At 33.5% G+C, this 18,167-nt stretch overlaps 1 protein-coding gene and 1 pseudogene across 1 annotated transcript; both read left to right on the forward strand.

Annotated features, from left to right (window-relative positions):
- The first annotated feature begins 7,125 nt into the window (after window positions 1–7,125).
- On the forward strand, window positions 7,126–10,113 carry LOC105118970 (guanylate kinase 3, chloroplastic-like; annotated as a pseudogene).
- A 1,846-nt stretch (window positions 10,114–11,959) lies between these two features.
- Window positions 11,960–15,236, forward strand: LOC105118971 (uncharacterized). The gene is made up of 2 exons (XM_011017035.1): window positions 11,960–14,490; window positions 14,635–15,236. Exons 1-2 carry the CDS (start codon window positions 12,436–12,438, stop codon window positions 15,058–15,060), a joined length of 2,481 nt encoding a protein of 826 aa, XP_011015337.1. The 5' UTR covers window positions 11,960–12,435; the 3' UTR covers window positions 15,061–15,236.
- Window positions 15,237–18,167: the final 2,931 nt, after the last annotated feature.

The following is an 18,167-nucleotide window of genomic DNA, read 5'->3' on the forward strand; positions in this document are numbered from 1 at the left end:
GAAAAGAAACAAAGTTATATACAAGAAACGTGAAAAGAGAAAATAAAATAAATACTATAATTTGCACAAGAACTTACCTCCCTGGTAACGGGGCAAAAAACTTGACACGGCTAAAAGATTGATGTCTTCTCCCAAGTGCAGGAGTGTCAAAGTAATAAATAACCTGGCAAGACTGGGGTCAAACCACAAGGAGGTTAATTGTACAAATTATAAATAACAATAATACAACAATAACAATAATAATAATAACAATAACAACAACAATAATAATACTAGTAGTAGTAGTAGTAGTAGTAGTAATAGTAATAACAATAATAATAATAATAATAATAATAATAATAAAGAAAAAGAAGGAGAAGAAGAAGAAGATGATAAGAACTTTGAGATGAAATATTAATATAAGGATTAAACAATGATAATAACAAATATCAAGGTTAGAGGTTCCACTAATGGTATGTCAAACAAGTATAGTATAAACTTTTAGTATTCAATTGGAAACCACACACAAAGGAGATTCCAATCAGATTATAGATTGTTAATATGATTACATTAGTCATCTTATTCAATTAATGCTAATACTTGTAAATCTCGTCAAGCATTCATGATTATAACTTATGTTAACAACAAATCAAGTTCCTTTCATAGCTCAGGTATTGGTTATACCATACAGTATGGGTGACACGACTAAAAGGTTGATGTCTTCTCCCAAGTGTAGGAGTGTCGAAGTAATAAATAACCCGGCAAGACTGGGGTCGAACCACAGGGAGGTTATTTGTACAAATTATAAATAACAATAATACAACAACAATAACAATAATACAACAACAATAACAATAATAATAACAATAACAACAACAATAATAATAATAACAATAATAATAATAATAATAATAATAATAATAATAATAATAATAATAATACTAGTAGTAGTAGTAGTAGTAGTAGTAATAGTAGTAGTAATAATAATAAAGAAAGAGAAGAAGAAGAAGATGATGACAACTTGGAGATGGAGAATTAATGTAAGGATTAAACAATAATAATAACAAATGTCAAGGTTAGAGGTTCCACTAATGGTATATCAAACAAGGATAGTATAAAATCTTATTATTGAATTGGAAACCACACACAAAGGAGGCTCCAATCAGATTATATATTGTTAACATGATTACATTAGTCATCTTATTCAATTAATGCTAATACTTGTAAATCTCGTCAAGCATTCATGATTATAACTTATGTTAACAATAAATCAAGTTCCTTTCATAGCTCAGGTGTCGGTTATACCATACAGTATGGGCTATGAAAGTGCCAAGCATTTGTTGTACCAAGTGTTATGCAACATAAATCAAAATTAGTCATTTAACAAGCAAAGTATTAAAGAGTGAACAAGATAACAAATACAAAACATGTTAGTATCAAACATTAAAGTCCATATTAAGTTTACACTATACTTATTCTTACACCATTAGTGTAACCTTTTCACCTTGACATAATAAACTTTGCTAGACATTATGAAAGAAAGAAAAATAAATAAACAAAATAAGAATATAAATAAGATAAAAGTTAGCTAAGTAAATGAAAGGAAATGAAAGGCATAAACTTGATATTAATGAAAGCAAAGCATGAACATTATAAAAAATACAAAGAGAGAAAGCAAGAGCATGATCTTGATCTGGAAACCAAGATGCCTAAATGCATGGCAAATATCTCTTTTTATAGGCCAAAAATGGGAACTATTGATTTGATGACTAATTGATGAGTGGGTGACCAACTTTTGACTTGGTGACAATCCTTATTTTCTCTTGTCTACCCAAAACATCATTGATAATATCAAACTTGGAGCCACTTGAAAACATGAAAGTTGTAGGAAATTGTCTCAGATTTCTTGTGTAAATAATTCAGCTCATTTGGACTTCTAGAACTCCAGATATGGCCCAAACACTGAACAGTGCTCGGGCTGGAAGACAGATTCGGGCTTCTTTGTTGTTGCTACAATTTGGACTTAAAAATGACCTTTTTAGATCTTGGGCTCCATATGAAAGAAATGGCCTTTTTAGATCTTGTGCTCCATATGAAAGTTGTAGGCCTATATCTTACCTTTCCATCCATATAAATTGGAACTAAATCTGAGATATATAGCTCTAGATATGACCCAATTACCGGAGCTCCAAATATGACCCAATTACCGAACAGTGTTCCGGTTTGGATTGCACCGACATCTCTTTTCTAAGTTTGGCCATCTCTTTATCCTTGCAATTTAAGTTCTTCAAGTCATCGTCCTTCCAATTTCAGTTCTTAAATTCATCAATCAATCTTTTCATTTATGTGATAGGCCTGTATTTAAAATGAACATTTACCATAAATTAAAGGTATCTTATATTATTACATATATTATTATAAAACATGTTTTAGTTAAAGAGTTATTAATACTTCAAGTGCAAAATGATGATATAAAACCTTGATAAAAATACACTTTTAAGTATCAATCATTCGTATAAGGCAATCATATAAAAAGTTGCTTAGATATTTTTAGTTATTGAAATATTTTATCCATACTTTTTATGTTTATTAAAGGTTTGACCCTAGTTTTCATGTTAATGTCCATTCACCTTGAAAGTTTCAACAATTTATATTTTTGTGAAATCCATGAAAGATGGCTTTGTAATTGGTTGTAGACAATTTATAGGAATTAATGATCTGTATTTCAAGGGTCCTTATGAATGAGTGTTATTAGTAGTAGTTGGTCTAGATGCATATAAATAATTATTTCCAATTGCATATGTTGTTTTAGAGGCTAAAAACAATACTATTTAGAGATAGTTTTTTGTATGTTTTGTATGGCTGTATCAAAACTAGAATAAGCCACAAGTCATTATGTATAATGTCTAATATACAAAAGGTTTGACTAGCCTATATATTTGTGTGTTTATGTAATTATTGAAAACATTTTACAAAGTCTTCCTGAAGGTGTTGTAAAGATTTTTCCTAAGACAACATATAGACAATGTATAAGATATATTAATGTCAATTTAGAATAAAAAAAAAATTCCATAAATTAGAGGTTAAACTTGAATTTTAAGGTGCTTCTAAATCATTTAAATACCTCAACCATTGCAGCCATATACAAAATATTGGTGAATTGAAACTGGTGTTGTTGATTGGTTTAAGAACATCCATTTTAAAACTTGGGTAAGATATTTATTTGAAACTGAAGTGAAGGTTAAAAATATAACAAATAATATGTCCAAATAAATTAATCACTAAGTTGACAAGTATAGAAATATGTTAATTGTGATGTTACTTAAAAAGATTAGGTTAAAGCTAATGTATAGGTTTTATGATAGGTTTGCTCAAGTTGCTAGTTGGAAGACTAAAATCAATCCTTATGAAAAGAAGATATTGGATAAGGTAGTGAAAAACTCAAGAAACTCAAGAATGTTTCCTGCAATTGTTGATAGGTTATCAAGTGTTTCAGGGTATACTAGACTTTTAGTTATTTTAGAAAAGCAACATTTCTCATGTTGTTCGTGAACATTGATAAGGATTTTATATAAACACGTTGTTTCTTATATACCTCATAAAATAATAAATTTAGAATAATATTATCATTACTTCTTTAGGGTTATGACTTTTATGACTTATAATGAGGTGGTCCACTTATTACGAAAAGTTGATTTTAATTCATATGAAGGAGAGGTGATTATTTAACCTTTATTTTTTAAAACGAGTATAGGCAGACCTAAAAATAATATAAAAGGATAATAATGAAAAAAGAAAAGTGAGATCCTGAGAAAAAGAACTTTAAGAATTAGGTGTAATGTATGCAAATTATTTATCCATAACTTGAGGACTTGCCATAAGGATTGTATTGAATAAGTTAATGTTCAATATAATATACTGTTAATATGGAAGCCACATATAGGATAATAAGTGCTAAATAAGTTAGTGCTCAATTTGTTATAAATATGGAATCTAGAGATTTGAGAGAAGTGAGAGATGGTAGAAATGATGGCGTAACATAAATGACTCAAAAACATGTTTTACTTTAAATTTGAATTATAATTATGATATTTACTTATCATTTTTCACGTACTTGTAGAAAATGAGTTTAAAAAATAGTGTCAAAGCATCATCTCAACTCTTAACCCCAACAAGTTACATTAAGTGTGAAATGAAGATTGGTGTTAATAATGTTTTATTAGTAATGTTCATTTTAGACAAACACTTTAATTTGCTTACTAATTTAATGATGTATTGTTACCTTGATGATTTTAGATAATCATTTTTTTTTTGTTTAACAACTTAATTATGTAGTATTATGTGGATAATTTTAGATAAATATTTTATTTTTCTAATGATTTTTATTTTAAAGGAACCTAATACCTTTAAGTGTCATTCATTTGTTTGATGTTATTTTTATTTGTTAAACATGAACAATATAATAGATAGAAACAATAAAACTACACACATTAAATTTGCTACCAACATTAACTTAACATTTGTAAAGTTAGCCCCAATATTCTAATTCTTAATTCAAACTCTATGTAATTCGTTATTTATTTTCTTCATTTTATGTAGTATTAGCTCAACATCATTAACATCTTCTTAGGTAGTAAAATTACTAATAGGTTTATACTAATCAATGAAAATATCGTTAAATTGCCTGTCATCATATACATATAGAACGACTTCTTTTTACCAGCTTCTATTTCTAATATTTTACAGTTTTTTTCCTCATATTTTTTACATTTTATATTCTTGAACTCTAGTCCACCTAGTTGCTACCTCATGTATTATTGACATTTGATGCAGACGAAGACATGTTGATAATATTACGATGAAGATAAAGGTCCATGTGTGTATGATTATTAGTTATTATTATAAAGAAGAAACATATAAAAGGATGGTGGCAACACTTATGATAGTACGAAGAAGAAAAGCCTAAAAATTAAGTGTTTATACATTTTTATTATGATAGTATTGGTGGCAATACTCTAATTATTTGTTATTATGAATTTAAATGAATGTTGATTAATTTAAGATGAATACAATAAAATTGCTAATACAAAAATAATAGTAATGAAAAGAAAATGATCATACAATGTTCATGGTAAGAGGAATAATTTGATAGATATGATGTCTAAATGTTTATATATTAATAAAAACTAAAAAAGATGATATTTTTACTATGCACCACCTTACATAAACACTATTCATTGTAATGGTTTTTTTTTCCTTTTTAGATCTATTTTTTCCTTTTAAAATTTGATTCATTAAATATTAAAATTCATGATTTGTTGCAACTTGTTTTCTATGTGATTATCTAGTCTTATAACTTGTTTTATAAGTTTAGTGGGCTAAACCAATTACTTTATTTTTTTAATTAATATTTTTTTCATCATTCAATAATGAGTTGATTAAAAATTAAATTTCATGATTTATTTCAGTTAATTTTTTATTAGATTATTTCGATCTCATAACTCGAAACACGAGATTTACAAGTTATCTTGGGTTTATTAGAGTTGATTTTTTAGATTGAATTTTTTTTTCTAATTTTATTCTTTAATAATTAGTTGAACTTGAAATTATGGTTTATAATTTATTTGATTTGTTTTATATAGAGTCATCTTATTTTTATAACTCGAGTCACGGGTCTAGCGGAACTCGAGTTGTTCATTTGATATGCTTTCTATGAGATTATCTAGTTTTATAAGTCGGATCATGGGTTTGACGGGTTAATCCAAGCTGACTTGAGTTATATTGTAAGTCTTTTTTTAATTGATTTTTCTTCCATTTCATTCTTTAACATTGGGTTGATTGAGAACTAAGTTTTCTAATTTGTTTTGATTTACTTTTTTATTGGGTTATGCTAGTCTTATGACCTAGATTATGAGACTAGTATAGATCATGGATATGGTAGGTTAAATCAATTTGTTTTTTATCCTTTTTTAACCATTTTTTTTAATTTCATCCTTTAATATTAAATTGTTGGAAATTGAGTTTCATAATTTCTTTTGATTTTCTTTATATATGGTTATTATAGTCTTATGATTTAGGTTGTGAATTTTAGATATTAATCTAATGTAACCCGAGGTAATTCAATATGTTGTTATCTCAATATATTTTTAAAAATGATTTTATCTTGAATTTTTTTTTAATTGAAATATATTGTTATTAGTTATTTAGATTGTTTTCAAACTCATCAAATTAATTAAGTTATATCATATCAACTCTCACATAATTTATTTTTTTTAATTAGAAAAAAATATTAATAATACTTGAATATATTTTTTTAAATTAAAAAATTAAATTTTATTTCCAATGAAATACAGGCTAATAATCTAGTATTTACTATTAGTTGATGTTGAGATTAAAAAAATTATGGAAATGGAATTAACAAATATAAAAGTTATAGGATAAAAAAGATGATGAGATCATAAGAATGAAGATGATGGCCAGAGAAAAAAGCTTTGTTGTGTTAAAAAAGAAGAAGAAGAAATACCAACTTTTTAACAATTATTTTTTAAAAACAAGGTTGTGACAATTAGTTGGTATTAAAATTGTTATATTTAATTTGTGAGTTCGCTTTCAATATTAAATCAATTATAATAATAAATTTATAATTCTTTAAATTTTTGACATTGATTGAGTTTTTGCTTTATTAACTTAGTAGGTAAATTGTTATCAACGAATAATTTAAAAAAATATTACAATGCTTTTATATGATAATTTAATTTAAATTTAATAGTTATTGACTTGATTTTTTTTAAAATTTATAAGTTTTTTGAATAAATATTTTATTTGATAGATAATAAATATAATATGAATATTATTAAATTTAACTTGAAACCCAATCCCCCCCCCCCCACACACAGATATATATATATATATATTGTAATTTTTTTTTAAAAATACTCAACTCTAGTTATATTGTCATATTTAACAATGGTGATATGAGAATATAACTAGAGTTGAGTATTTAAAAAAAATACAGAAAATTACATAATTGTAATATAAACTCCAAACTAACAATATTTTTTTATTCTTAATTTAAATTATTTTAATATATTAATATAAAATAATTTTAAAAATAAAAAAATATTTTAAAAAATAACCATACTCACACTAAACGCAAGCTCCACTTTCCCCTTCACCTTCCGTTCTCTACGTACAAAACCCCTAATCCCCTCATGTTCCGCAGACTCTATTTCTCCCTCTCTCGCTCTAACCCAGCTCTCTTTTCTCCAATCTCTCACCACCAAAATACCTCTCTTATCATAAATCACAGCAAACCCACTTCTATCTATGAACGTTTCACTTCAACCCCACCAAGATTCTTTGCTTATTACACCAAAACGAGCGATACCCAGAAGCCTAAATTCACTATCCCACCTCCTGATAAAGCCTCAAAGTCTGAAACGCTACGTGCCCTTGAGTTCTCAATGGGCTCTTCTTTTAGTACTAACCCAATATGCCCCCCTCCAAACCCTTTAATCATTGTGATAAGTGGTCCAAGTGGGGTTGGTAAAGATGCTGTTATCAAGAAATTGAGACAAGTTAGAGCAAGTTTGCATTTTGTTGTGACTGCAACTAGTAGGCCAACGAGAGAAGGTGAGGTTGTTATTACTTTGTGTCAGAGGAAGAATTTTTATCAATGGTAGAGAGAAATGAATTGTTAGAGGATGCACTTGTATATGGTGATTATAAAGGGATACCAAAAAAGCAAATCAGGGAGTTTATGGCAAAAGGGCATGACATAGTTTTAAGAGTTGATGTACAGGGGGCTGAGACTTTGAGGAAGATTTTGGGGAATTCTGCTGTCTTTATATATTTAGTGGCGGAGAGTGAGTTGGAACTTGTGCAGAGGTTGATTGATAGGAAGACTGAGACTAGCGAGGCTTTGCTTTTGAGGATTGCGACTGCGAGAGAGGAGGTGAAACATGTTAGGGACTTGGATTATGTGGTAGTGAATGGTGAAGGGAAGTTGGATAATGCTGTTAAGCTGGTGGAATCAATCGTTGATGCAGAGAAGGCCAGGGTCCAGCAAAGGAGAACTGTGATTTAGTTGAGGCGCAAAGTATTGTTTTTGAGGTATGGACAGTGCTTTCAGTGGTTATGCTTTTCTAAGTTTTTATTTTTGTGGAATTAAATGATATGATTGCATTTGAAGGTTGTAATTATGGATTCTAAGGCGTGAGAATCTGAACGTAGGTTAGAAGTACAGCACTGGATAAAGTTCGTTATGTTCAGTTAATAATCTTGTTGCTTTTCTACTTTGGTATGCGATAAAACACTGACAGAGGTCCACTGTGCATCTAACCAGGCGTAGGAGTGAACACAACTTTAATTGACTTGTCTTAGGAACTACACTAAATTGTTCATTATAGACACGAACTCAAGAAAGCCTTGTTCCCAAACTAGTGGAGGTCAGCAGTGAGTATGCAGATAGGTGATGGATGGATGAGTCTATTGTATTGGAAAAGAAGCAGTGTAATATAACAACTGCATTGTTTTGCATAAATGCTCCATAATAGTTGAGTTGATTGTTCTAGAGAGAGGAGTGTATTTGGATTACAGTTTAGAAGAGATTACAATGTTTTGCAAATTCTTGTTCTATAGTCAAATTTTTGTAATATCTCCATGTGTACATAGGTTGATGTCTGAATCTGGCAGCTTTATTTATTTCTCTCTCCGTTATCTGTAGTTTCATTCTTATTGCAACTGTAACGACTATCCTGATGTCTTATAACTGCTCACCTGAGTCTTTGACTCCCTATGTCTTACAACAGCAAGCCTTTCTAAGCATTTTGCTTTGGTTTGGTTAAGGGGGGTCACATCCTTTATTTCATGGACAATAACATTCATTTTTAGTGCTTTTATATAACCAGAAAGAACTTCCTGCAATAAGATATCAATCACCTCTCCTTGTACATTTGGAATAGGCAAGCACCTGTCATTTTTGCCATATTTTTAGAGGCATTATTTTAATTCTGTGAAGTTATTTTTTCCTTATGACTTCTCACATAACAGATTAAAATGTTGCATAACATAAGTTAAAACAAAAATTCAAAGATTGTGTGGATTTGAAAGTTATCATTGTGAGTTATATGATGTGATGATCTGAATGTATGCTAGAATGTTAGGATTGGATGGAGTTCAATTATTCAATTTATGGTTTTGATGCATTCTGCTTCTCTATCCAGTAAAACACTAATAGATTTTCCACATGAATCTAACCAAGCTTTGGAATTAACATGAACATAGTTGACTTGATTTGGTGTCCCATACCAACTTGTTTATTTACTCGTACAAACTAAACTAAGCAGAGGTCAGCAACGGGCAGATGGATGGCTAAAGGTCAGCAATGGGATGCTGATTGCAGATGGATGGCTAAGTGTATTGTAGTGTAATAGATGCACCATTAAAATTGAATTGGCGTCCTAAAGAAATAAGAGATTATAATGCTTCACGATCCCTCGTCCTATATTCATTCATTTTTTTTGGTAAATCGATGTCAATGTTCAAACCAAGCTGTTCTAATGTGTTTCTCCCCTCATATTTCAGATATATTCTTCTTATTGCAACTGTAATGCTTTTTCCCCAGTCTTATATATGTGTACTTGTGTATCCAGGTCCCAATGTCTCAAAACTTGCAAGTCAGTTGAGGGCAGTGTTAATGTTTATGTATAGAATGGAGCATTGTAATCAGTTTAACTGTTCTTAGATAATACAAAAAGCTTCCTGCAACAAGACATTCTCCTCTCAAATATTTGGAATAGGCAAACACAAATTCATTGATGCCATTTACTTCTGGAATGCCATGCCATCTTATATCTGAGAAGGGTTGTTTTTTTTTTTTTTGGTATGCTCTATTCTTATAACTCATTGAATGTTGCATACCAGAAGTTAGGTCATTGGTTGTGCAGGTGGCGGATTGATCAACTGGCCAGTGAAATGTTTTTAACTGTAATGATTCTAGTGAAATTCGATCAACCTGTTATTCTGATAAAGTTTAGTGAAGGGGTCATCTAACTGATAATTGGCTTTCTTTGTACCACAAACTTTACACAATGAGAAGAAATGACATGGAGAAACCTTGTGTTCTTTGACAAACTCTTATTTCATTCAGACAATGTGTTAGTACTTCTCAAGTTTTTATTGCTTTTTGTTAAAAGAGAGACAGAATTGCATAGCCAAGATGTAACTAACCTACCAGAAAGTCAGACATTGTTTCTGAATTTCTTTCATAAATTTGGAAGAAAAGATCCATTTTCCAAAGAAATTCTCTGTTTGGATTCTGTTACGTGCCTTTGCTAACTTCCTCTATGCCTGAACCGAATCTGGTCTTTGTTGCCCTGCATTTAGGTGGTTTATCATGGGAAATGCATGCAAGAAGTTTCTTTCTTGTCAAAGATTTGTATTTTCATCCACTCGTACTATAGTTTTTTTTCCAGGACAACAAAAGTACCAGAAAAATGGTGACTGGGTTACTTTAGAAAATTGGCTCTGGTAATTAGCAGTCAGTAGATATCTTGCACATGGACAAGTATTCAGAATCGAAGTTTCAAAGTTTGCCATGTGTGAGAAGCAACCTAGTGGTAGTTTCAAAGAGCCCATCTTAGTTTGTAGTTTAGGCGTGGTTGGCTAGAGCAATAATGGGAGAGGAGAACATAGAAAGAGGACAATCGTATTTTAACCATTTCTACATCGCCCCCCCCCCCCCCCCCTTTTTCGCCCCCCCCCCCCCTTGTTTTGTAGAAATTGAGTTTTACCATGATCAATCCAAGTGGGGATAAAGATTGTTTAAGGTGTTGGATTATTGTAGTTGCTTGTTTCTGGAGTGTTGTGTCCATTTCAATCTCTTAAATTTGATAGCATTTCTATTCAGCATGTCGTCTACAAATTTCAAGTAGTTGCAATGATTTATTGACCATTGCTGGAATTCCCAGTGAGCTGATGATGGAGCTCACAGCTAAGTTGAATCTGACTTGTTCCTTCGCAGAAGCATTTTGATGTTTGAAGGATCAATCTCTATTTCTTCGAAGAAGATTCCATTGGAAAATACGAAAGAATTGGAAGATGGATGTTGAAAGAAATAGCGATTGGTAGTCACTCTACTATTGTTGGTTCTCTCTCTCTCTCTCTGTTTATTTATCTATTGAAAATTTTGTTTTGCGCAGGCCTACCTGTGACTTTGCTTGTCCCAATCTTCCGTTTTCTATTCTGGCAAAGATTTGAACTGGTTTCCCCCGTCAAGTATCCATAGTCATGACGACCACGCGCAACAGCAAAGTGACCATCTTGCACCATCGTCAAGTGGAAGCCAAAGCTCCTGAATGGTGAGGGAGACGTTGTCAATCCGGTTCATTACAATTTACAAACCAACCTAGCTTATGCCTTATTAATTATGGTCTGACAAAAGCAAGGTCTACATCAAAGCCGAGCTATTCGTGTAGTTCAAGGGATAAGTAGGATTTCGGGTCCTATCCCATTGAAAGGAGCCTTTGCCTTGACACAAGAGAAGAGTCCTTCTGTATATCTATTTCTGCAAGCCATAGATAACCAGCCAAATTGCTAAATTCACACTTGTAAAGACCTTGACTAAGTCATCGAATTTAAGAATCCAGAAATGGAATGAGTCAAAAAAGAAGAAGAAGAAATTAACCCGTGTCCCTTCCTCTTAAAGGAAACAGGTACAACAACTTGATGAAAAAAGCCCCATTTATCCTCATTGAATCATTGTGAATTATGGGTTGGTTCCGTTAATAATGATAATAATAATAATAATAATAATAATAATAATAAAGCCATAAATAAAAAGGTGGAGTGTACATCACTATCATCTTAATCATTCAAAAAGGAATCATCTCCGGAATCTGGAGTTGGCAATTATTCCTACTTGTTCCCATGAAGAACAGAAACAGGATAATCAAAGGCTACTTGGAACAAGGAAAAAAAAAAACAGATTGAACCGTAATTGTAAGAGCAAAGGACATGGAAAAGTGCAAGCAACTTCTCCAGCTGCAATTATACCCTTTATAAAGGGTTTGTTAACTTTCTAGTCTTGCTTGCGAGAAAAAGAAGCTTTCGGCTGGTTTAGATGGCCCATGAGGAGACTTATTGGTGAGGGACAACCGACTTTAATAAGTCATCACATGACCAGAGAGGGATAGTAGAGTGGACAACCCTTGCCGGCAAAGTTTTATAGCTGAGCAAAACTTCCCAGGAAAAACTGCATAAACAGAGAGCAACTTTTAACGTTTCTCTACATTTTCACAAATTAAACGTGCTCCCTAAGCTAGTTTTTCTCTTCGTTTTATAAGCATAGTTTCTCTTCTTTTTTCTTGCACAAACACCGTAGTCCAAGAATCAAGCCACTCTAGCATTTCCAAAGGCAAGTTCTGCACAACTGAAGGTTGGTCTCATCCGGTGAGTATGAATCGTGGCGTATCGGAAGAAGATGGCAGCATTCGTTTTCCGGTTGACGAGCTTCGCAGGCTTGGCGAAACCTATGGCTCTGCAACCATTTTTGAGCCTCAGAGTGATATAGGAAAGAGTGACAGTAGCACTGGAAATTCTGTTTCTCCAACATTACCTGCACCGGAGAAGAAACTCACACTCTTTGCTCTTCGCCTTGCCATTTTTGAGAAGGCAGCTACTTGCCTGGGAACCCTCGGGTTCATCTGGGCAACAGTTGTTCTTCTCGGAGGGTTTGCGATTACTTTGGATAAAACAGATTTCTGGTTTATCACCATTATTCTGTTGATTGAAGGGACTCGAATATACAGCAGGAGCCATGAGCTTGAATGGCAACACCAAGCCACCTGGTCAGTTACTGATGCCGGGATTAACAGTTTCCGGGCATTGAGATCCAGCTCCCACTTCATTGTTGAAACTGTGAAAGCACTTTTTAGGCCAATAACACGGGTTCAAAAGCATAGTCTGCATACCAGAGAAATAAGGAAAAATCCTGATGCAGAAATCTCTGGGAACTGGGGAGTCCAGAGGAAGCTAACTCGGACATGGACAAGTTCAGATGTTCCTATTCTACCATATGCTCAATGGGTTTTTCTTTCAAGAAATGTCAGCAGGGTTCTCTACTGGCTACAGCTTGCATCTGCATCAGCCTGTGTGGTTTTGTCATTGATGAAACTCATCAAACATAACTATGGTGAGGTTGAGAAAGGGGATAATGACAAGAGGAACCGACAATCCGCACTGAATATTTTCTATTCTTTGGCTTTGGCAGAAGCTCTGTTGTTTCTGATGGAGAGAGCTTACTGGGAGTGGAAGGCAAGCTACTGTAAACTGCTGGAAGAGGTGAGCAAAGAGTGTGATTTGGGGCTTTCAGGCATGGTTTCGATCAGAAGGTTCTTCTACGATGCCTACTCTAGGTGTCTTGAGGGCAGTATCTTTGATGGCCTAAAAATGAACATGGTTACTTTTGCTATGGATCTATTGGCTTCCAATTCCCCTGATGAACAGCTCATTGGAGCTAGAATTCTTCGTCAATTTGTGATGAATCCTCAGTTTTCTGATGAAACTCTCAAAAACATTGGGACAAATATATCAATGATAGACCGATTAGTGGAGGTATTGAACTGGAAAGACCCGCAGGAAGAAGAGATCAGGAGGTCAGCTGCAGAGATACTATCAAAACTAGCCGGCAAGAAGCAAAACTCCCTACGGGTTGCTGGAATACCTGGCGCATTGAAGTCAATTTCATCTCTGCTACAAACCAATAGAAGTTGCAGCACCACAGCCGATGAAATTGGTGAAAAGACAATCATCTGTGATCATGCACATTATGGATTCTGGACATTTAATCATTTAGGACTTCTTATCCTGAAGAAGCTCGCTCGTGACCATGATAACTGTGGGAAGATAGGAAATACGAGGGGCCTCCTACCGAAAATCATTGATTTCACACACGTAGAAGAGAGGTTGCTGAAAGATGAAAATGTAACATCATCTCAGATTTTGACAGTGAAACGTTCTCTGCAACTGGTGAAGATGCTGGCAAGCACAACAGGCACAACAGGTAATAATCTTCGAAGAGAAATCTCAGAGATAGTTTTCACCATCAGCAATATTAGAGATATTCTACGGCATGGCGAAAAACACCCAATGCTTCAAAAACTCAGCATAGAGATATTAACCAGTCTTGCACTAGAAGAGGATGCAAAGGAGAGGATTGGGGGCACGGGTGGAGTTCTTAAGGAGTTATTCAACATTTTCTTCAGCCAAGGAATTCCTGAAAATCAGAATCATGCAAGAATAGCTGCAGGAGATGCTCTAGCAATGCTAGCCTTGGAAAGCAGAAGGAATTGTCTTCGCATGTTGAAATTAAAAGTACTGGAAAGGCTAGTTAGTGCACTGGAGGTCCCATTGCTCAGGGTAAATGCTGCAAGAATTCTACGGAACTTGTGCACCTATAGCGGAGTAGATTGCTTCGACCAGTTGAAGGGCGTAGCAGCCGCTGTACCCACGGTAAGTGCTTTCTAGTTCTATTTAAATTATGTTTCTATGTATAGAAAAGGCATGGGAAACAGGATTTCGTTTTGTAGTCTGATCTAAACTGTAAGTACTTCTGAACAGAAACTTAGTTTTCAACTCTTTCCCCTCGTGTTGCAGGTGCTGGAGGCAGTTATGTCTGAAGAGAACAAACTACAAGAAGTAATGGTAGGACTCGCGGCCGAAGCTTTTAAATTCATGACTCCTCAAGAATCCAACATCATGTTTGAAAGAACTGGTATAAAAGAGGCTGAACTAGCCAACAAAATACTCCAGATTCTCAGAAAGTACGAAAATACACCAGTCAAGGTTCCAAGAATGAGAAGGTTTTCCATAGAGTTGGCGATTTGGATGATGCGGAACAACTCGGCTAATGTACTTACTTTCAAGGACCTGGGGTTGGAGAAGGAATTGGAGGGGGTTTTAGAATCCACGGCTGAGGTTGAAAGCTTCAACATATTCTCTGGCACTTCTGGGCTGAGTCGCCACAGCACAACTATTCACTCACTAGTTGAAACTGCATTGCAGTTGCTGGAAGACAGGTAAAATTGTGCAGCAGAAAGTTCCAAACAAGTTGTCGTGTGAATATGAATGCGCCTAGTTATAGGAGATTCTTTTTTCTCTACATATTTATGCATTTGTATATGTTTTGCAAATAAAGAATCAAGTTAATGATCTTTACCGACAAGATTCTATGTGGGATCATGCTGCAGTTTGTAGAATAATCTTGTATTATCTTGAGTTATGGTCACTTACTTTGAGTTTTTTCCCACGTTAACACAGTGACAAAAAGTTAAATACTCGAGAAAACATTTTCTAATCTGGCACAATCGGTAATCACGCATGTAATATATAAAAGACCTACTAATACGTGAGTGTATTATATTAATGATCATTGTATGTGTACATACTACATATACATATTAATAGATCTTGCATATATTTTATGCATGATTACCTTCGCCCCCTCCTCCCTCCCTTTATTCCTTTCTTATTGCTCCTTATTCCTCTCTTTTTTTCTCCTTCTTCCCCCCATACCTTAGAGCCACCTGCAACCTCACCTACTAAATCTCTCCATCCACCGTGAAAAAACCCTCTCTCCCTTTCACCGTAACAGACTTTAGCATAGTTAGACTAATCATACATATAATACATGCACGATCTATTAATATATGCATGTACAATATAGATGATCATTATATATGCATATACTATATACACGTTTTAATAAATCTTGCATATACTGTATACACGATCACTCATTTCCTCTCGCTTTCTCTGTCCCTCTTCTCTAGAGCCACCTATAACCTCACCCACTAGATCTCTCTCTCCGCCGTGAAAAAACCCTCTCTCACCCTTTCACTATGACAAACTTTAACATAATCAAAATAATCACGCATGTAATACATGTGAGATCTATTAAAACGTGTATGTACTATATAGGTGATCAACAAATGTACATGTACTACATACACGCATCAATAGATCTTGTATGTACTACATACAAGGCTACCTTTCCCCGATGTTTCTCCCTCCCCTCATTGCTCTCTTGTTGCTCCTTATTCATCTCTTTTTGCTCCTTCTCCTTCCTTATTAGAGCCACACGCAACCTCACCTACTAGATCTCTCTCTCCATCGTGAAAAACACATCTCTTCCTTTCACCATGACAGACTCTAGCACAGTCAGGATAATCACGCATGTAATGTAAGACCTATTAATACGTTCATGTATTATATAGATTATCATTATATGTGCATATGTTATATACATGTATTAATAGTTCTTGCATGTGTTCTATGCACGACTTCCTTCCCCCCTCTCTTTCCCTTCTCCCTAAAGCCACCTGCAACCGCACCCATTATATATATATCTTGAAAAAACCTTCTCACCCTTTCACTATGACAAACTTTAGCACAGTCAAGATAATCACGCATCTAATACATGTGAGACCTCTTAATATATGCATATACTATATAGGTGATCAATGAATATGCATTACTATATATGCATATCAATAGATCTTGTATATACTACATGTATGACTACCTTCCCCTCTTTCTCCCTCCTCTTATTCCTCTTTTATTGCTCCTTATTTGTCTCTTTTTACTCCTCTCTCCTCCCTAAAGCCACTCGCAACCTCACCCACTAGATCTCTCTCTCCACCATGAAAAAAACCCTTTCTCTCCTTTTCACCATGATATACTCTAGCACAGTCAGGGTAATCACGTGTATAATACATGTAAGACCTATTAATACATGTATTTACTATATAGATCTTGCATAAACTACATGTGTAATATCATTATATATGCATATACTACATGCACGTATCAATAGATCTTGCATGTGCTCTATGCACAGCTACCTCTTCCCCTTTTTCTCCCTCCTTTTATTCCTCTCTTTTTACTCCTTCTCCCTCCTCCCTAGAGCCATCTACAACCTCACCTACTAGATCTCTCTCTCTCTCTCTCTCATGAAAAAACCCTCTCACCCTTTCACCATGACAAACTCTAGCGTAGTCAAGGTAATCGCATATATAATACATGCAAGACCTATTAATACATGCATGTACTATACAAGTGATCAATAAATGTGCATATACTACATAACCGTATCAACAAATGTTGTATGTACTATATGGATGGCTACCTTTCCCCCCTCCTTCTCCCTCCCTTTATTCCTCTCTTTTTGCTCCTCCCTAGCACCACCCGCAACCTCACCTACTAGATTTTTCTCTCCATCGTGAAAAAACCCTATATCTCCCTTTCACCATGACTGACACGACTCAACTTCTGGATTCATGACCAACATATAGCCAAGGTTCCCTTCCAAGATTTCATATTTATGCTAACTCAAATTTACATACAAACTTATCCTTTAAATACCTCAATCAGAGTTTAATGTAACAATAACTATAAAACTAACTTTATAATATAATTTGATTGTCTTAATATAAGAATTACAACAGATTCATAGTTATAGAGCACTAACTATACATAAAAAAGGTACAAATTACAACCAAAAGAGCATGTTCTGAAAGTCCAATAAAAGTAACCTCCTAACAAACCATAAGAAAACTATAAGCCTAAAGAAGATAAATAATGAGAGGGTAAGTTCAACAACTCAGTGAGTAGATAACTGACATGAGCAAAATAATATGTTTTCTCCCAAGTGCAGGAGTGTCAAAATAATAAATAACCCGACAAGACTAAAGTCGAATCACAAGGAGGTTAACTATATAAATTATAAATTATAAATAATAATAACAACAACAACAATGACATGATCAAAGATTGATGTCTTCTTCCAAGTGTAGGAGTGTCGAAGTAATGAATAACCTGGCAAGACTAGAGTCCAACCACATAGAGGTTAACTATAATAATAATGATGACGATGACTTTGTGATGTAAGATTAAAGTGAAGATTAAATAATGATAAAATTAAATATCAAGGTTAGAAGATCTACTAATGGTATTTCAAATAAGCATAGTATAAACTCTTATTACTTAATTGGAGACTACACATAAACGAGATTCTAATCAGATTATAAATTCTCAATATGATTCATTAGTTATCTTATTTAAATAAAGATAATACTTGTAAATGTTGTCAAGTATTCATAATTATAACTTATGTTAACAACAAATCAAGT

The sequence above is a fragment of the Populus euphratica genome, unplaced genomic scaffold (genome assembly GCF_000495115.2).
Source record: "Populus euphratica unplaced genomic scaffold, PopEup_1.0 scaffold2392.1, whole genome shotgun sequence".
In the NCBI taxonomy this organism is placed as follows: domain Eukaryota; kingdom Viridiplantae; phylum Streptophyta; class Magnoliopsida; order Malpighiales; family Salicaceae; genus Populus; species Populus euphratica.